This window comes from Coenobita brevimanus, chromosome 33 (assembly GCF_032717465.1).
Source record: "Coenobita brevimanus isolate Jiangsu-jjx chromosome 33, ASM3271746v2, whole genome shotgun sequence".
Classification (NCBI taxonomy): Eukaryota; Metazoa; Arthropoda; class Malacostraca; order Decapoda; family Coenobitidae; genus Coenobita; species Coenobita brevimanus.
Genome location: NC_136986.1, coordinates 1,797,483 through 1,818,728, shown reverse-complemented (window position 1 = coordinate 1,818,728; position 21,246 = coordinate 1,797,483). Strand labels below are relative to the sequence as shown.

Sequence of the window (21,246 nt, the reverse complement as noted above, 5' to 3'; positions counted from 1 at the left end):
CTCTCGATGAATTCTAGCTTGGTGGCCTGAGGGAGGTGCCGCCACTTCTTAGGGTTCTTAGAAGGCTTCCTAGGCATCGTGAGCAGGGTAAAATGCAGTAGCAAGGGCAGAAAATGCAGCGAGAAAAAAAGTACCGTCCAATGCAAATTATGCGACTGAGTGGCGCTGTGGCGGGAGAAATTTAAACAAAACATCACGTGAGAACAGAAGCGTTTTTCATTGGGCGACATCACGATCTCGTCACAATAGCGGGCGGGGGAGGCTACTTGATCATATGTTTTGATTGGCTGTCAGCGTCACGGGAATGTCCAATATGACCGTGTTGGACCGGGAGTGATCGTGCTAGAGGCGAACTCCGCGGATTTCGCCCACTTCTCGGAGCTTCGTCAGTGTTATGCTTATGCACCCGCTTTACAGTACTTAAATCATATTAAATCGTATTAATTTTTTGCTGTCCGTGCTGGACGCGAATCGTGCTGGACAAACGCGTGTTGGATGCGAGGGTACTGTATATATATATATATATCCATCCATCCATCCATCCATCATCCAATCCTACATTGCCCCATGAGGAGCATAGAAGCCTGGGGCTAGGTAGTTGGTCCCGACATTTAAGATGAGAGTGACCAGCCTCACTCGTCCCTGAGTGGCATTACATGAGCTCTCAACCCCAACCACCCCTTGGATATAAACCTTCACTGGCTCAATCCGAATGGAGTGCAATAATTACCCACTAAACCACCTGGTGCCAAAATCTGGTTATATGGTTACCACCCAGCATAGTAAATGCTTTCCTGGTGTGCAGGAAACCATTTGGCTTGTCACTCAGTGTAAAGTCACCCACAAGTTGAAGGAAGAGGAAAGAATGAAGGAAAGAAAGACAGAAGAGGGAGTGTAAAGTCACCTGTAGGCAGAAGGACAAGGAAAGAATGAAGGAAAGAAAGACAGAAGAGAATGGAAGGAAAGAAGGATGGAGAGGAAAGGGCAGACACCTGAGAGCAGCACTACATTGAGTGAGTGGATGGTGAGCGCCCCCACTTACCACATAATATATATATATATATATATATATATATTTTTCTCTTCCTCTCTCTCTCTCCAGGCTCAACAAATGCCACCCTGACATCCCAAGCAGAGCACGAGTGGGACGGAGACAGGAGCCGTGGGGTTGGGGATTATCGCATTCCAGTGGCCCTCAGGCAGAATCCTGATGGCTCAGAGATTCCAGAGGCCTCGAAGTTCCCCAACAAAGGTCAGTCAGTCAGTCAAGGAAAATGTTAAATACTGTATTTTAAAAGAAATTCAGTTATTTAGTTTGTTTATTGTTTGTATGTTTTCAGTGTATGCTAATCTCTAGTGTATGCATTCTAGTCTGGCTGATCCCTAATCCTTCTCTGCTCTGTTAATGACCAGGTGTATTCAGTTTGGAGAATTAGCATGATCATTAATCAAGGAGACTCAGTCATGCCTCATAACTAAAGCTCATGGAATTTCATGCAAACACAACTTAGTACAGTATTTACATTTTGGGAGTTTTGGTAGGTCAAACAAACTGACCGTAGTGGTTCAAGGCACCGGTCTGAGTGTTGACCTTGATTTGTGTGCATGGCCTCTCACACGCATTCCTCTCACAGGTCACCGCACTATACTCTCTCATTGCTCCCTATTGTCCCACCAACACAGCTTCTTTCATCCCATACCATACTCACCACACTGTCCCCTCCCCCTCACTCCATCACTCCATTCTTCCTTTGTCAGTCCTTCTCTCTCCCTCTAGTTACATGAATCACCTCTTACCCCTATCACCATAACCCATATTCTCTCTTACCACACTTAGCGCAGTCCCCTTCTTACCCCACTCTTCCCTTAAATACACTCAGCTTTGACCCAACATCACCTTTCAGTACACCTGACTCTTACCCCCCACCTTTGCCACCTTGTCTTAATCACCACAGTTCATCCCTGTTACATCCTTCTTCCATTACTCTCATGCTGGACATCATCCACTCCCCTCTCACCTATGTCAACACACCTTTTCCCACCATCATCCCTGTCACCATACACCTTTTCCCTCCTCTCCATTCCCCAGTCCTTTCCATCTCATACCTCCTCTGTGTCATTTCTCTCCATCGTCACCCCTATCGCCCCATTCCTTCATCTCTCCCCCCCCCCTTCATTCCATTTTCCTCCTTCTTCTTTCATTTCACTATCCTTCCTCTTCATTCCTTCCATTTCCCTCCTTCTTCTATCATTTCATTCCTTTTGCCTTCTCACTTGATTACTTTTCCTTCCTCTCCCCTTTCTCATATTATCCTCCTCTGCCAGGTATTGTGCGTAACAGTGGATGTGTGAACATGACGGTGTGGCAGGGGTGGAAATGCACTGGACTGACTCACCGCATGCTTATCATTGAGAGCATGGACAGTGATACAGAGATACGACGTCTGTCTCCCATTGCTCTCATTGCTGATCCTGGTAAGTTGTTTCAACAATTTCTAGTCTATTTAACCCAGGGCTGGGTTGATGCGGTTACCATAAGTTCTCATTTTAATTCATCTGTTCTAATATTATTATTTGGTTCTTAATACTTAATAAACTGCAGATAAATTTTGTATTATAGTTCCATTGCTATCAGTAAAGCTGATTTGCCTGTTTTGCCTGTTTAAGGTACCATTTGTAGGGAAAATGTATGGTACAGTATTATGGAACCCTTGCTTTACGTAATATGAGGACTGCCTATGTTGTTTTTCTGGAATGAGAAAGCTGAAGTTAAAAGAAAAGAAAATGTAATACAGACCTTCACTGTAACGGACTAACTGGGGGGAAGCCAGGTCCAATAAAGTTGATAATCCATTATATCTGATGCCCCCCCGAAGGTGCGATTTCAAGAACATCATTGAAAATAAATGAGTATAGTACCATATTTAAGTACAAAAAATGAAAACAACACCCATCTTGCAATAACTTTGTCCATAATTTTGTCCTTTTGAAGCGTATTTCACATCCATGTCATAGCACTGCTTCATGACTTGTACAGTATTATTATAGTCTGTTATTATAACTCAGCAGTCACAATGGGGAGAGGGTAATTTCAGTCCAGGTTAGAGTAAAAAGGGTAAGAAACACATGTATTGTGACCCATTGCCCCATTTAACAGACATTGTTATAACAGATGGAAATCCGGGGGCCTTCGTAGTGTCTGTTAAATCTGATATCCGGTCTACCGAGGTCTGTTTGATCGAAAACCTACTGTATACCAAGAATAAGGTGGAGGAACAAATTCAGATAGTACCAGCATATGAAAGAGAATGGTGCACCATTGGAGGAGGAAAAAATAATGAATAGGTACAGAACAGCTTAGAGGCCTTGTTCAAGTAATCCTTCACAGAATGGAGCATAGTGCTAGACAGTGAATTTTATCACATCCTGAAGCATTTCTGAGTGTAAGGTGATTTGAATGTGGAAGACTGCATATATTGTGTGTTCTTTCTTATTCTGTATGGAAAATAGGTTTAGGATATTACAATCTGTCATATTCATGAGCTTAATTAGTAATTTGTTTGGGTAATAGTAAAATTGGTTGGGGCATGACTGAATGAAAGTGTAAGTCATCTCATATAGGGAACATTACAAACTCCTAGCTTTGACTGGAGAATCATATCATATTGTTTATAAAGTCTCCAACATGATTGCATGCTTTGGTCTTGGTCACCTAATGGCAGCTTTCCATGCTGCTTGATCTCTGGCAGCCTCCCTACTCAGTCCCATATCCCTGAGGTCATGCTCTATGACCTCATTCCAGGTCATTTTGGGTTTGCCATTTGCAACCCTATCGCAAGCGTTCACACCTATCACCCTCCGCTCCCAACTGTCATCCTCCATCCTCTCAGCATGCCCAAACCATCTCAATCTACCCCTCCTCATCACAACACCAATACACTCCAGTCCCATATTTCCTTTCACCTCTCCAGGCAGCCAGCCCCAAACCAACCAGTTCATCTTGACCTAATTGTAGTCACTTGTCATCCTAACTACATCTGACCCAGCCAATACACACCTAAGCTAAACTGACCAAACCAAGCCTAATCCAGCCACCACACTCCTATACCAACCCAAAGTAGGTCAAGCTACCTAATGTACTAAGCTAATGTAACCAAACTTACCTGATGTTGTACTAGGCTAATGTAACTGTACTTAACTAATGCAGTAATCCAACCCAAAGCAAATCAATCCAGCCTTGGCTGACCTATCCCACTCTGCTTATTCTGTGCCCTCCCCACAGGCCCCAATGGGTACGTGGACCTCGTGAATGGACCAATGGACCGAGGATGGTGTTTCGGGTACACGTGCCAGGAGCGCATCTCCACCTTCTACACAGTTGTTGCTGCACAATTTGTGTATGATGTGGCCATGACCAGCACACCACCACAGGTATTTTAGGACTGGGAGAAGAGGATTTGGGAGGGATTAGAGGAATGACTGGGGGTCAGAAATGCCGGTAATTAAAATGGCAGGTAGTAGGGAATATGGATGTCATAACAGGTGTTCCCAATGTTTTTAGTGGCATCCCTTCCTCCCCTCTCAGTACATGCACATGAATATGTTACTTAGCCTGTATATGTGATGTAATGAGACAAAGTTTGCCATTGTGATATTGGCTTTATTATTCAGAGATGTAAAACACTTTGTTTTAACATAATTTAGAGTCACTGGATGAGAGAGTTATAAAAGAGGCTGGGTTAGAAAGGCCTTTCTCCCATTTTTGAATCCCTCCTTTCTTACCTTGCCTCTCACTCTTTCTCTTCTTATTCTGACTATCTTTCCTTGCTTTATATGCTCTCACTCACTTCCCTCTCCCACCAGCATATTCGCCTGCGTCTCCTACACTCAGACCCCAGTGAGTCGGTTCTTCTGCGCATCTTCTTCCCCAAGACCCAGCGTTATAATGTCTACAAGGGCCAGACCTTTGTACCCCCCACCAATATTGACAACACCAAAACTGGCTACCAACTCCACCCAGAAGATGCCAAATATGAGCCAAAGCTTAGTGATGTGAGTACTGTACTAATGTATTAAAATGTATTTTTTTTTGTTTATTGTTGATGTTAATTAATTTAGTGATCCTACAAATATTAATTGTACCAGTTTTAATTACAGCACTGGCTTTCATATAGGTAGTTTTCATGAAGAGGTGAAACAAATTTGAAATGGGTCTCTGAATTTCAAAGACTTGAATGATGGGTGATCAGATGTATGGTAAATGTCACAAAGCATTCTGTACATAGCTTCTTACACTTTTGGTTTCCTTTCTTGTGTATCTGGATCATGGTACAATACGATGCCACTCAGTTGACGTATTGTACTGTAATGTGAATTTGGGTCATGGTGATTATATTTTCTGAGGGTTTGCTATTAATGTTTTTGTGGTCCATGAGCCACAATAGCAACAGCAGCTCCATTGCCATTATGATATATTCCTTTTCCATACTGGACTTGTTATTAGGTCTTCAAATAATTGCTGTATCCAAGGGCTGTTTAGGTGACTTTGGTGTTGGATGGAGCCAAGAATTTCCAAGGACTGAATGGATAGTAATTGAATGTGTGACCTATTTCAGTAGGCACCTTTGATAATGTATCATACTTGCATGTTTCATTTTCTTGTTTCTGAAATTAACCTGTGCTGTGTGACGGGAACCAGAATAGGCCGGTAATACTGGTTATAATGTTTTGCCCTCTCACCCCATTGTTAATGTGTGAAAAAGAGGCCATGATGTTGATGATAATGTATAAGAGCAAGGGTTCTAGTTATTAGTATGTTCAAAGTGAACTTGCTATTGGTCTTCATAACCATTACCAATCCATCCATCCATCCGTCAGCCAATCCTACATTGCCCCATGAGGAGCATAGGAGCCCTGGGCTAGGCAGATGGTCCCAACATTTAAGATGAGTGTGAACCATTACCAATCACTTTAACCAAACTAATTATCCTTAAATGTCATACAACAAGATTTTGGAACCAATTACTGTTAAGTACCAGAGAAGCAGCTACACATCATCATTAGAGAGGATGAGACCACTGTGATTGTTTTTTCTGCCTGGTGAAATATCTCACATTTTTCTTTAGGCAGACATTGTTGTTCAGCTTCCAAGGGACTTTTGGAGCTGGATGAACTATACTGTATATATAGTTTTCAGTAATGCCTTCAGCTAGAGATTCATCCTGAATTGAACAGAATTGTCTGGTGATAATCTCAATATTAAAAAAAAAATTTACATAGTGAGTCAAGGTTAATCAGCCTCATACCTTATGCTAGCCACCATAAATAAGCTGATTACAGTAATTTCTCAGTTATCCGTCGTCAAAATATCTTGCCCAATGCAATATCCAGCGCGTTTTGCCCAGCTCTAATAAAGCATTGTCTGATGAAATTAGGCAATATCATGCTCAGAAATGGAAAGCAATCGGTGGTACTATGCATGTTTCGGTGGTGATGTGTATCATGTGACTCAGACATGGGACCCAGTCAACACGCAGGCAGACCCTGCAACACACCAGCCAATCACAGGGCATTGCGGGAGCTGCCCATCTGACATGCCAGGCCTACTGTAGCTCTTTCATTCAGTCCCGTGAGGACGTATCTGTGCACTGTGTATTGTGACCCACGTGTTGGCTACACCCTAGTGCTGTGACTTAGCCTGTGACCTCTTGTGCCACGTACATTGCTGTAGCATTGTGACATCCCTTATGGCCCCTCAGTGCCCCATGCCCAAGGGCTCTGACTACTGTACACTAGTTCTGCATGATGGCACTGGGCCTGAGGATGAGATAATAGATTGTTATGGAGTACCTGGAGAAAATTTTAATGGGAAACGACTAAAGGATATGTGTCGGGAGAGGAGGTTGTGCATTTGTAACTTGTATTTCAAACACAAAGATGCCCAGAAATATACATGGTATAGAGGGAACGGGGATCGTTTTGAAAGAAGCCTGATTAATTACATGCTTGTAGAGAAGTCGATGATGGGAATGGTTGCTGATATGAGGGCCGTGAGAGGATGATGTGGAGGTCTGTCAGATCATATGATTATGGTATGCAAGATCAAGCTGAGAGGAGTGAGGTGGATCAGGAGAGAGAGAAGCAGTTAGGGAGAAAGACTGAGTGTTGAGAAGCTGAGGATCAAAGAAATGGTAGATGATTACAGGACCAAAGTAGAGGAGGAGTTAGAATCAATGAGCTGGAATGAAATGGATCTGGACAGCCTGTGGAATGCATATAGGGATTGTTTAGTTAGGAATGCTAAAGTGGTGTGTGGTGTGGCAAGAGTAACAACAAAGAAGAAAGGTACGGCGTGGTGGGATGAGGAGGTTAAGAGTGGTGGAGGAAAAGAGAAAGAAGTGGCTAAAGTGGTTACCGGATAGGGGTTCAGTTGAAATAAGAACTGAATATACTGAGAGCAAGAAGCATGTAAAGAGACTAGTGACGAGGAAAAAGAAGGAGATAGATGATGATCTAGGAAGAAAAATGAATGCGAACTACTCGGAAAATAGGAAGTTATTCTGGAAAGAGGTGCAGAAATGTAGAAGTGAAAACGGAAAGAAATGTGATGGTGTAAAGGATGTAGGTGGTAGATTATTAACCCGTGGGGATGAAGTAAGGACCAGATGGAAAGAATATTTAGAAAAGCCTGATGAATAGGAATAGAGAGAGCAGAGCGGCTGTAAACATGATTAGTTTTGAGGGTGTGCAGAGAAGGAATGCAGTGCTAGGAGACATGACACTCGCACAGGTGAAGAGTGCTGTGGAGCAGCTGAAAAATGGGAAAGCAGCTGAGGTTGATGAGGTGTATGCAAAGATGCTTAAGTGTAGTGGAGAGAGTGGAATGAAGTGCTTGTTGGAGATATGTAAGAAGGCATGGATGAGTGAAACTGTGCCTGCAGAGTGGAAAAAGGCTGTGATTGTACCCCTGTACAAAAATAAAGGTGAGCGAAGTGAGTGCAAGAATTATTGTGGCATAAGTTTATTGAGTGTGGTAGGGAAGGTATATGGAAGAATTATTATAGAGAGAGTAAGAGAGATCTCAGAAGTCCTAGTGAGTGATGAACAGGGTGGCTTTAGGGGTGGCAGAGGATGTGTGGATCAAATATTTGCAATGAGACAGATAGCAGAGAAGGCTTGTGAGAAGGACCATAAGGTGTTTATGGCATTCATGGATCTGGAAAAAGCATACGACAAAGTGGACAGAGAAGGATTGTGGAAAGTTTGTGCATGTATGGTGTAGATGATAAGCTGCCAGGTGCTGTCAAGAGTTTTTATGATGGTAGTGAAGCATGCGTAAGGGTTAATGGGCATCTAAGTGAATGGTTCACGATCGGTGTGAGCATGTGACAAGGTTGTGTGATGTCCCGATGGTTATTCAATATATATATGGATGGGGTGATGAGAGAAGTAAAAACACGAGTAATGGAGAGAGGGATGGCATTGGTAATGAATGGTGATGGATGGAATATCTCAAATTTGTTGTATGCCGATGATGATGTACTGCTTGCAAGTACTGGATGAGAACTTGATAGGCTAGTGCAGAGTTTTGCTGATGTCTGTGAGCGTTGTGCCTTGAGAGTAAATGTAGAAAAGAGTAAAGTGATGGTTATTGAGAGAGAAGGTGACTCCCAGTGTGATATTACAGTGAATGGAGAGAGACTGGAATTGGTGAGAGAGTTCAAATAGCTGGGTACAGTGATAGAAAAGAGAGGAAAATATGCAAAAGAAGTTGAAAGTAGAGTGACACAAGGAAGAAAGGTAGCTGGTGCAATGAAGGCCTTGATAAGAAACAGAGGCATGAGTACTGCAGCTGCACAAGGCTTACATGAGGGAGTGTTAGTGCCAGCTTTAACATATGGATGTGAGACTATGGTGTAGCATGAAAATGAAAAGTTGGGAGTAAGAGCAGTGGAGATGGGATTGCTGAGTAAGGTATGTGGAGTACAGAGGGAGGATAGGACATGAAATAATGTGATTTTGTGAAAGGTGTGGAGTGAGGAAGTTGGTGCAAACCAGAATCAGAGTGTACTGAGGTGGTATGGTCATATGAAGAGAATGGGTAACAATATAGTGGTGAAAAAGGTATATCTGAGCAAATCTGAAGGAGGGAGGAGGTGAGGTAGGCCAAGGTGAAGGTTGAGAGATATGGTGGATGAGTGTGTGAGGAAGAGAGGTTTGGAAATTGGTGAGGCCAGGGAACTGACAAAAGATCGAGCTGGCTGGATGAATGTTTTGAGGAGAAGTACATGATCAGGGATTTGGCACCTCTTTTTAATGTGGCAGCGTCTGGATTGACTCAGTCGGATACGTTTATGGGAAGCTACAGAACGTGGTGAATGTTTTTGGCATATCTGATAGAGCCAGGATTCTGGGGGCTTGAATGATGAGTGAATGGAAGCGTGGCCTATTGGATTGGGCAAATTTGGGCTGTCTGGACATAGCTGCTCCTCACCCTGCCCTAGGGTGGGAAAAGAGTTCCGGATGATGAGGATGGTGATGATAAACTGCGTCATTGAAACTGAACACATTAACAATCTCTCAACAGGTTTCTGGCACCAATTACCTCCAGCGATCACAGAAACTGCTACACGTTGTCATCAAGGGTAGCGAAGAAATAAACATCAAAATGTTGCCCATGATCATCCTCTCGACTGGGGTGGTGGTAGACCCAGACAGCTTCTTTGAGGAAAATGTGATTCAGAACATGGCAGACATTCTAGGAGTGACCAAGGAGAATGTTAGAATCGCCAACATTACCAGGGAGGACTCAGGTGCCAGGAGGGCAGAGAGAGCTACAGAGACTGTGCAAATGGAGGTGAGATTACAAGTTGAATTTTCTCAGCTAGGGAAACTTTTAGCATCTATTCTTTTGTTATTTATTTTGCCCATTACACTTCATTATTCCCATGTCTGTTGTTTAGTCATGTCTTTTTGATAGTGGCGTAGAGAGATAATTAATACTGTATGCTGTTTTCAGATATAAACTGGTAGCAGGGGCAATTAGGTTTATGATTAAAGAATTGAGAGGAAGGATGAGACTGGAGTGTATTGGTGCTGTGATTAGGAGGGACAGATTGAGATGGTTTGAGTATGTGGAGCAGATGGAGTGTATGAAATGAAATGAAACATAACAGATTAACCACTGGTCTGGGCAAGATTTGAACTCAGGCCCTCACGCTTGATACACGCACACGTTACCACTGAGCCAAAGAGAGGATCCATGCTTTGCCTCTGGGCAACACGGGCATTTATAGACCCCATTACACCCTTCTTTTTTCCCCCTGGTGATTAATTTGGTGAGTTTCGAACACACATGGTAGTGCTGCATTGGAGGCCACCATTGGGGACACTGCAGACCACACTCAACAGCTCATCCTCGGGATGTAAGGACAAGGACACTGTCAGCTACTAAGGAACAACATCAAATTGCCAACCAAGCCTCACCTTACATCCCACACCGTTGCCAACCAATGTGCAAACTGAAATGAAACCTAACAAATTAATCACTGATCTGACCAAGATTCGAACTCAGGTCCTTGCGCTTCATATGTGCGCACATTACCACTGAGCCAAAGAGAGGATTCCCTCTTTGCCTCTGGGCAGTGCGGGCATTTTAGACCCCATTACAGGAGGATGACCGTTGGAGGCAGAAAGTGAGAAGTGTGAATGTCAGGGGTAGAGTTGTGAGAGGCAGACCAAAAAAGACCTGGGATGAGGTCATGGAGTGTGACCTCTGGGATAAGGGAATAGGGGGACTGCCAGAGATCGGGTAGTGTGTAGAGCCACCTATAGGATATTGAGGTTGATGCATGCAGGCATGTTTGAGCCTTAATAAATGATATGAAACTGGTAATGAAAAGTTTCTAGATAGTCTCGTAATAAGAATATAGTCATTAGCAAAACTGATGGTAGAATTTGAAGAGGAGGATTGAGATCAGAATTAGATGAAAAATGGAATGCCTTACAGGGAGGAGGTTTAGTATAGTAGGATACCTGAGAGGATGATGCAGATTTAGGTAAGATTATAGATGAAGCTGATGGGAGAATGAGGAGAGGAAGATGGAAATTAGGTGGAATGATGGAGGAGAAGAGGAGACCTGAGAAAGAGAGAGAGAAAGAGAGAGAGAGAGAGTGAGTTATAAAGTTTTTGAAAGGGTTGTGGTGCTTGGACTTGAGAATGAGGCAAAGACTGAGAACCAGGCAAAGGAGGCTACTTGTGAAGCTGATGGGAGACTGAGCAGATGAAGACTGAGATTAAAATAATGTGGAATGGTGGAGGGAGGGATATTTTGAGTGGCAAAAATTGAGGCCATAAGGCTGTAGGACTGGTACATACTGAGGCATGACAGTGTGTGAAGCTGATGAAATCATGAGAAGAATATAAAAAAAAAAGGATCTGTCATGACAGATTTGAAGAATACACAAGGGCAGAAAACTTATTATTGGGCAGGGGGAGCAGGATTGGGATGGTGATGATGATGATGATGATGATAATAGATCTACATTATTTCTGCATCATGTCTAGTGTGTGTTTATTATTCATGTATTTCTTCAATACCTGTTTATTTTACATTGCAGTACAGTATTTCTAAAAATTTCCAGAGTATAATGTATGTACTGTATAGGTGTGTCTTCATTTTTCTCTAATATTTCTCCATCCCTTTCATGTTTCTGTGTTTTCTTTTGTATTAGGTCATTATCTTTAAAGCCTCTACATTATATGTGTAGTTCACCCACTATAAATAAGTGGAAATTTTTATGCTTTTGCTGGGCTTTGTCTTACCTTAATGACAGAATATGGCAATGCTGTGCCTCTGTATCATTTCCATAGCATTTCCATTAACATCATATCCTAATTTAATCTTTTGTTACAGAGCAGAATTCAAGCTGGAGGGATGGCAGGCATTAGACTGCATTAACCACCCATTTGCACCCAGTGTCCACAAAATAGGATGGAACTGGGCATATTCCAAAGTTGATAAAGTAGGGAACCCAGGGTAGGGACCTATGAGATTTGTGACTATGAGCCGATAGGCGGAGGGCAGTACGCTTATAGTTGTGGCGCACGACTCTGAGGTTGTCTTTATAGTACCGTGGTAACCTACCATTCAGAAGTGTGTCCAATTTCTTGTCATATTATACATGAATCATAGTACAGTGATCCCTCCATTATCCGATGTAATAGAGCCAAAGGCATGTCCAGAAAGTGGGTCCGTCCGGATAGTGGGCCCCTGCCTCCTGAACTGGTACTTATGGACCCTAACCCAGCCTGACTCAGAAAACCACCTACATAACTCTCTACTGGACATGCACAGCACCTATTTAAGACTCTGTTCACACAAATAAGGGACAGAAAGTATGAAATAAATGAAAAGGAACCAGAGAATGAGGAATTAGAAGTGAGTATGGAAAATATTTAGCAGTGTATAGGGTACTTTGCGCAGTGGCAGTATCGTAACCAATGAGGTCTTGCCTAAGTGACGTATTTGTTGCTGCTGTAAAGCTCGAAATTGGGAAAAGTTTCAGTACCATCTCAGCACTTCTGCGGCACCTCGGTTTGGGTTACCTTTCCTAGAAGGGTAGTCAAGTCATACCGCACCTGCTCGTGGTGACCTCGCAGACACCCTGTTTTTTTTTTGTTTTTTTCCATTTCTGTTTTTTGTGCTTTTTTCCTTCGGTTTTCTTTTTTCCTCCTAAATTAGGGTGACACAAACGGGGGCGGCGCTGCCCGGGTTTTTCCCGGGTAGTATTGTATATACGTTTTGCCGTTGTTGTCATTTTGTTTTTTTTGTTCTCCCTTATCATGAGTAAACAACACCAGTGCCCTCGCTGCAGTAGGTCTGTAGCAAAAAGTGCACAAGCACTGAAGTGCGCCTACTGCAGCGAGTGGATTCATATAGCTTGTGAAAATTTGGATCCAGGCGACTATCCATTCATGAAGAGGAGCCACCAGCTGGGCTTTCGCTGGCTGTGTAGCCAGTGTGTTGCACCAGCAGACGAGGTCTTGGCTGGTGGAGGAAGTAGTACCAAGAAGGAGTATGAAGATAAAGTCATTGGGCCAATCTTTCAAGCAATCAGAGACGTATCAAATAGACTGGAGGCACTAGAGACCAAGGTCTCATCACCTATGGCGGTCACACAAGATCAGGCCATTTTGCTTCAAGTAGAGAATGTCCCAAATATTCTGAGAAAAAACAATAAAATTAAGATGCTCGTTGATCGAGGTTGTACCCTCAACCTTCTCTTCACAAGGACAAGGAATGACACCAAAACTGCTGTCTTGAAGATGTCGCCAGAGGTGAGATCCTCCATTGTAGAACAGGGCAATTACATCTATGTGGATCTTACAAGATGCTGCGCTTTCGATAGATTCTGGGTTACACAGTGTCATCACTGTCAAGGCTTTGGTCATACATTTGAGAGATGTTCTAGGAAAAGTGATGAACCTAAATGTGTCTTTTGTGCTGGAGCCCATAAATCTAAGGACTGTAGTAACAGAAATTCTCCTAAATGCATCAACTGCTCCTCTTTAAGACATCAAGATGCTAATTCAAAGTCACAGGTGGTTGCCCATTTTGCTTCAAGTAGAGAATGTCCAATTATGATTTCTCATAGGAATAGATTGATTGAAAACACCAATTTTGACCATTCAAAAACTGACTACGTCCCTCTTGAACCAGTTAAGGATGGGTCTTTTAAATATTCGTTCCATCCGTAATAAGATAGACTATATTAATGAAACCCTAAATCAGCACGAGCTTGACATATTGTGCTTGACTGAAACCTGGTTGTATGAGTCTGATATCGATATTATTCGTAATGCCTTGCCTACGACACATTCTATTATTAGTATTCCCAGGCCTGCTGCTGACTATCCAGGAGGAGGCGTAGCACTCATCTACTCTGCAGCACTTGCAAACGTTTCTCTCATTGACTCAGACCTGACCCCATCATCATTTGAATTTATGGAAGTATTAATAAATTTCCATCAGAATACCATTAGAATTGCAATTGTCTATCGACCAGGTCATCTGGGCAGAGATCGAGGTTTTATGGAGGAGTTTGGGCATTTTCTTGAAGGGTTTTCTCTTAGACCTGGAGGACTACTTGTTTGTGGTGATTTCAATTATTGGATTGACAGTCCAGAGTCAAAACCATTTTCTTCATAATTCCTTGAGTTGATCACCCAGAACAATTTTTTCAATCATGTGAGTAATCCAACTCATGTCTCAGGACATGTCCTTGACTTGATCTTGTCCCCTGTTGGTTGCAGGCGCATATCAGATGTGGAGGTTGACTCATTTGACCCCCTCATCTCTGATCACAACAATGTTGACTGCCAGTTGATGTGTTTTGAAACTGATCAACGTGTAAACTCCATCGATTCTTCAAGTCTTTCTTCTGGTGAATTGGTTGATATTTCCAACAACAAGCTCAGGTCAATTTTTGACCATTATTTTCCTGAGGTAGTAAAAACAATCACTGTACGTGATAATTCTCCGTGGTATGGTCCATCCATTAATTCTTTGCGTAGACAACGTAGAAGGGCAGAACGTGAGTTGCGCTTGCAGCGGACCGAAGTAACTCGTTTGCGTTATGTTTTTGCGAGCAGAGCAGTCGTTCACACTGTAAAAGCCCAAAAGGCTAGGTATTATCAAAATAAAGTTGATTCGTGTGGTGGTGATAAAAAAAAATTGTCTGCAGTTGTGAACAATTTGGTTGGTCGGAGGAATGTAATTGTTAAAACAACTTCTTTATCTGATGCCCAATTGGCTTCTGATTTTGCTTCATTTTTTACAAGTAAGATATCTCGCATAAGAAGTGATTTAGACAGCAGTTCTCCTAGTGAAGTGTACTCAGTTGACTTCCAGCCACGGTGCACCGGGGATCATTTGCTTTCAACATTTCATCCACTGGATGTAAACAAAGTCAAATGTTACATCAGAGAACTTAATAAAACATTTTGCTCACTCGATCCATGTAACATGTCACGACCGCCTGATGTGTATGAGCATGCTGCAGACTTTATCTGCAACATAATAAATAGATGCTTCTTAGAAAGTAATTTTGTGCAGTCTGAGAAACGTGCTTTGCTTAGGCCCCTAATTAAGAAACCTGGCCTTGATGTCGAGAGCATGACAAATTATCGTCCTGTCTCTAACCTGTCTTTTTTATCCAAGATTATTGAGCGGGCCATACTTGACCAACTCTTACCACTACTGGAACACAACAGAGTTGTTCCTGTTGTTCAGTCAGCTTACAGAAAATACCATTCGACTGAAACTGCACTAACAAGGATTCAGAGCGACTTGGTGGCAAACACTTGTAGTGGGATGTCCTCTCTCCTAGTTCTTTTGGATCTGTCTGCAGCTTTTGATACAGTAGATCATAAACTATTGTTGGATGATCTGTATTTTTATGGCGTTCGTGATAGTGCCCTTTTGCTCCTTAAGTCGTATCTGTCAGACAGATCTCAGAGAGTGGTTGTTGATTACGCTAGCTCTGATTCTGCCCCTCTTCTGTTTGGAGTCCCTCAAGGATCAGTTTTGGGTCCAATCCTATTTACTATCTACACAAGTAGTTTATCGTCTCTACTTGATGCTCATGATGTGTCCTATCATTTTTATGCTGATGACACCCAGCTCTATGTTAAGATGTCAGATATCAACGATACTAAGATAAAGTTTGAATCTCTAATGTCTGATATTAAGATTTGGATGGCTAAGAGGAAACTTAAGCTGAATGATGGTAAAACTGAGATCATCATCATCAGAGGAAACAGAAGGGGTGATGACACTGACAATGCCCTGGCTTTGAACATTGGCGTGTCACAGCTGCATCTAGTCAGTTCTGTTCGAAATTTGGGTGTTTATTTTAATTCTAAGTTAAATTACAAAGAACACATTAATCAGGTTGTAAGAGGGTGTAACTTGCATATCAGAAATCTGTATTCTTTGAGAAGATTCCTGAATAGACAGTGCCTCCTAACATTGGTCCATGCAGTGGTCTTGTCTCGTGTTGATTATTGTAATTCACTGTGGGTTGGTCTTCCAAATAATATACTAAGAAAAGTTCAGTCTGTGTTGAACAGGGCGGCACGGCTTATCTTTGGTCTCCCCCCGAGAACCTCAACTACCCCGTTTCTGATTGAGTTGCATTGGTTACCAGTAAAGGCTAGAATTGAATTTAAACTGTGTCTTATTACATTCAAGGTTCTTAAGTTTGGTGAACCGAAGTATCTTGCTGAATTGTTAAAACTCCCATCGACACGCCCGGGTGTGATGTTACACAGTGAAGATGATTCCTTGCGTCTTGATGAGCCAGGAGCCATTCACCAGTCATCTTTCTCTGATCGTTCTTTTGCATATAGAGCCCCTAGATTATATAACAGATTGCCATTGTCCATAAGACAACTCTCTACTGTTGAATCCTTTAAGAGACAGCTGAAAGCCATTCTTTTTTCAAAATGCTACAACCTGGAGAGAGGTACTATGACAGATGATTATAGGGTTTAATTTTTGCCACTTTCATGTATATATGATGTAGCTTGTATTATATACAAAAAATGTCACAATTCTTGTAATTGTAAAAATAACGAGCGCTAGTGAATTCCCAAAAGGAAGAACTGGCGCTTTTGAAAAACAAAAGGCCAGATTATTATTATTATTATTATTATTATTATTATTACTTACAACACATCCATGGCCGTTCGTTACGAAGGTTAACCCGCCTCCTCTAAGGCTCTGGCAGTGGTGAAAATGCTCCTGAAGCATATACAGTAAGCCAGTGTTGTGCTGCACTTAATCCTTTGTACTATGAGTTACAATTGTTTAACACTGTAACAGTTTGAACCACCAGTTTACACTCTGTACTTAATCTTTGCACTCTGATTTCTAATTTCATAACACTGCACAACACTGTAAATTCCCATGTGGTGTAGCGGCGAGGTATTGCAGTTTATTCACAAAAACAAGCACGTGCTGTATCCATTGAATGAGCGTCTAGTCAGGATGGTAGTTAGGTGGTAACTGGGGAGGCCGGGAGGGATTGGGGAAGCAAGCAGCAAGGGTAAACACAGCTGGTCGGTGCTGCGTGCCAATTTCAAAGTACGGTTGAAGAAAATGTCGGATTTTTTTTTTTTTTTTTTTTTTTTTTTTTTTTTTTTTTGTTCCAAAGGCCTGGGCTCAAAATGTCCAGTAAGTGGGGAGTCCGGATAGTGGGCGTCTGGATAGTACAGGGATTACTGTATTATGCACAAATATATTGTACACGAATTTTATTATACACTAACATATTATACACGAATCACTTGCGTCTCATGTTATGCATGAAATAGGATGCACTGTTGAGATGTAGGTTGCCAGGGCACGATCATAACAACCTCAGAGTCGTGCACTGCAACTATAGTACCCCTCCAGCACAATCTCTCATACAGGATCCCTGGGAGCTAATGGGTTAAAATTCAATTAGTCTAAAATTGTAACTCTAACTCCCCCTGTTCAAGGTAACTCACCCATGCATTCAGGAAGAAGAGATGGCAATTTCACCCATGTTGAATTGGACAGACAATAGTATCTTCCTATATTTTTGAGGTAGCTAGTTTTTCATTCAGGAACGAGAGCTGTCAATTTTATACCATGTTAAACTGGACAAACTATTGTAACTCCCTCATCCACCAGTTTGAGATAGACGGCCTATGTATTCAAAATGGAAAGGTGGCAGATTTTGACAATATTAAAGTGGAAAGGTGGCAGATTTTGACAATGTTAAAGTGGAAAGTTGGCAGATTTTAACCATGTTAAAGTGAGAAGACTGTAGTAACTCCATCCCCCCCAGTTTGAGGTAGCCAGCCCACCCACCTCAACCCTGAATGGCACTGATGCGTCCACAGGAGGGAGTTTGCTGAGCCGGGAAGACCTTAATGCCAGCCAGGCCAGACTGGTCACCTTTTTCCAGACTGGTTCAGCAGAGGGAGTCACCTCTAATCTTACCCTCACTGCTGTTGCTGTAAGGGCATCTGTTTTATTATTTTTTATTTTCTTTACACTCCATTACTGTACATTGTTTTACCTGCCAGATAAATTACATCTATCTGTCTGTCTATTGCCAGATGCCTTAATCCCGTAAGAGGTGGCCACAAACAAATCACCTCCATGTCGCCCTGTCCCCTACCATTTCATTGACCTGTTCCCACCTCACACCCTCCTCTCTCATATACCTCTCCACTCCATCCCTCCATCTCATCCTTGGCCCACCCCTCCCTCTCCCCCTCACCACCTCACTCACATACACTCTCCTCATCAGTCTCTCAGTCTCCATCCTCTCCGCATGGCCGAACCTCCTCAATATGTTTCTTCTAATGCTTCCTATCACATCCACATCCACACCACAATGTTCCTTCACTTCCTCATTTGTCAGTCTGTCACTCCATGTTACTCCACATGCTCCTCTCAAATAATTCATTTTCACTGCTCTCACTTTTGACTTGTGTCCCTCCAACAAGGTCCGAGCTTCACTTCCATAAGTTAGAGTTGGTATCACAATACTGTCATGTAGTAACTTTTTCACTTCCATGCTCTCTTCCCTGTTCTTATCACTGCTTTCAAGGAACCAGCAACCTTTCTTCCTTGTTGAACTCTTTCAAGCACTTCACCCTCTAAACTTCCATCCCTATTCATCACACTACCCAAGCACTTAAATGCACTAACATTTTCTATTTTCTCCTCATCCAGCCTCACTGTACATTCACTGACTTCGCTTCTTTTGAGGACCATAAGTGTACTCTTCCCTACATTCACCTTTAGATACCGTTTCTCACACACACTTCCAAACTCATCCACCAAGCCTTGCAGCTCCCCTTCGTCTTCACTTAACAACGCAGTATCATCTGCAAACAACAGTACAGGTAGTTTCCAAACACTGCCCTCTCTCATTAGGGCTGCTCCAATATCCACTGCCCTACCTCTTTTATAACCCTATCCATATACATATTGAACAGCTATGGAGACCTGACACATCCCTGTTTCAATCCAACCTTCAAATTGAAAAATTCACTCAGTTCACTATCCACACGCACTGTAACCTTAGCACCCTCATACATACTCTTCACGGCATTCAGCAACTTCCCATCCACTCCATATATCCTTAATACTTTCCACAATCCTTGTCTATCCATTCTGTCATATGCTTTCTCCAAATCCATGAAGGCCGCATAGAACTTCTTTCCCTTCTGTAGAAACGTTTCCACTAAAGATCAAAGAATGAGTATCTGATCTACACAACCTCTTCCCGTCCTAAAACCTCCCTGTTCTTCTCCAACCAATTCCTCAGTTATTTCCGTAACTCTGTCAGTAAGTATCTTACCATATACTTTTCGTATTACACTAAGAAGACAAATGCCCCTGTGATTACCACACACTACTTTTTCCCTTTTCCTTTATACAGGGGAATAATTATACCTGATTTCCAATCCTCTGGGACTCTACCTTCCTCCCAGGCCAATCTGCACATCTTCCACATCCATTCTACTAATGTCTTTCCCCCATGTTTCAGCGTTTCACCACACACTCCATTAATTCCTGGGGCTTTCCCAATTTTGACTTTCTTCATTGCTTCAACATCTTCCATCCTACTGATTTCTTTTGCTCTTCTTACATCCCTCCATCTCCCAGCCATTCCCTAGCCACTTATACTCGCATTACTTTCATTCTCTGTGTTCAACATTTCCTTAAAGTGTTCTCTCCATCTGCTCACTTTTTCTCCCATCTCCACTAGTAATCTACCATTTTTATCTTTTACTTCCTGACTAACTTCTTTGACACCCTGCCTAACTCTCTACCTCATTCCAGAACATCTTCTTACATTCCCTCCTCTTTACACTAAAATTCCTTCCAAATTCCTCATCCATTCTCTTCTCACTCTTTCTTACTAATCTTTTCACTACTCTCTTCCTCTCTACATATAACTCTCACTTCCATGTCTTAACTTCTTCCATCCCCCTGTTTCTCATCCGCTCAGTATTGCTTTCTTCTTTTGTGCCAGTGCCTGTCTCACCTCTTCATTCCACCATGCCATTCCCTGCACCCCCTCTTGTCTTCTTTTCATCCTACACACCACCTCACATGCTGCACAGTTTTCTTCTGTGAATATTTTGCACACACCTTCCACACCCCTCATCTGCTCCAATCCATATTTACTAAAACGCTCCTCCACTTCTCTCTTACATTCTGCCTTTTCTCCATCCTCTTGTAACCTTTCCACCCTCCTTGTATGAACTACTTCCTCCTGTCCTTCCCTTCTTCTATTTCTCCATTTCATTTCAACCTTGATTCTCACCACCACCAAGTGGTGGTCAGAAAGTCCACTCCCCCAGCCTCTGTATGCTCTTGCATCCATTACACATCTCATTCCATCATCTACACACACATTATCAATCATTGCCTTCCATTCATTCAGTTCGCCACCCACCCTTATCACTCACCACGTATATCTGTGGATCATTTTGTGCCTGAAGAGGGTATTGGCTATCACCAACCCCCTACCAGGACAAATGTCCACTAAAGCATTGCCATTCTCATCCATCTGTGCAGGCACACCCCACTTTCCAACTACTTCATCAACCTTCACGTATCCATTATTAATATTATTATTATTATTATTATTATTTATTATTATTATTATTATTATTATTATTGGTGGTAGGTAGGAGTGCTCACTGTCCACTCACTTGATGTAGTGTTGCTTTGGATGTCTGTCCTTTTCTCTCGTCCATCCTTCCTCTTCTGTCATTATTTCCTTCATTCTTTCCATTTCCTTCTACCTACAGGTGACTTTACACTCCATCCTCTTTCTTTCCTTCATTCTTTTCCCTTTCTTCTGCCCATGGGTGACTCTACACTAAGTGACAAGCCAAGTGGTTTCCTGTACACCAGGAATATTTACTACACTGGATGGTAACCATATACCCAAATTATGGTGCCTGGTGATTTAGTGGGTATTTAAGGCACTCCGGTAGGATTGAGCCTATGTAGGTTTATATCCAAGGGATGGTTGGGGTTAATTGCTCACATAATGCCACTCAGGGATGAGTGAAGCTGTTCACTCTCATCTTAACCCTTTGAGATTTTCGGCCCTCTGCCGATTGTGCCTGTGCCAGATTCAGCCGGGAGCACGTAGAGCGCGCCGTCGTGCTGCGATATTTGTACT

At 42.5% G+C, this 21,246-nt stretch overlaps 1 protein-coding gene across 1 annotated transcript in view; it reads left to right on the top strand.

Annotated features, from left to right (window-relative positions):
• Positions 1-21,246, top strand: part of LOC145395711 (fibrocystin-L-like) — a 304,791-nt gene that overhangs the window by 248,173 nt on the left and 35,372 nt on the right. The window contains exons 75-80 of the mRNA XM_080269252.1: positions 1,103-1,252; positions 2,326-2,475; positions 4,283-4,431; positions 4,864-5,052; positions 9,587-9,856; positions 17,878-18,048. Of these exons, the coding sequence (XP_080125378.1) occupies positions 1,103-1,252; positions 2,326-2,475; positions 4,283-4,431; positions 4,864-5,052; positions 9,587-9,856; positions 17,878-18,048 (1,079 nt within the window). The remainder of the gene's footprint in view (positions 1-1,102; positions 1,253-2,325; positions 2,476-4,282; positions 4,432-4,863; positions 5,053-9,586; positions 9,857-17,877; positions 18,049-21,246) is intronic.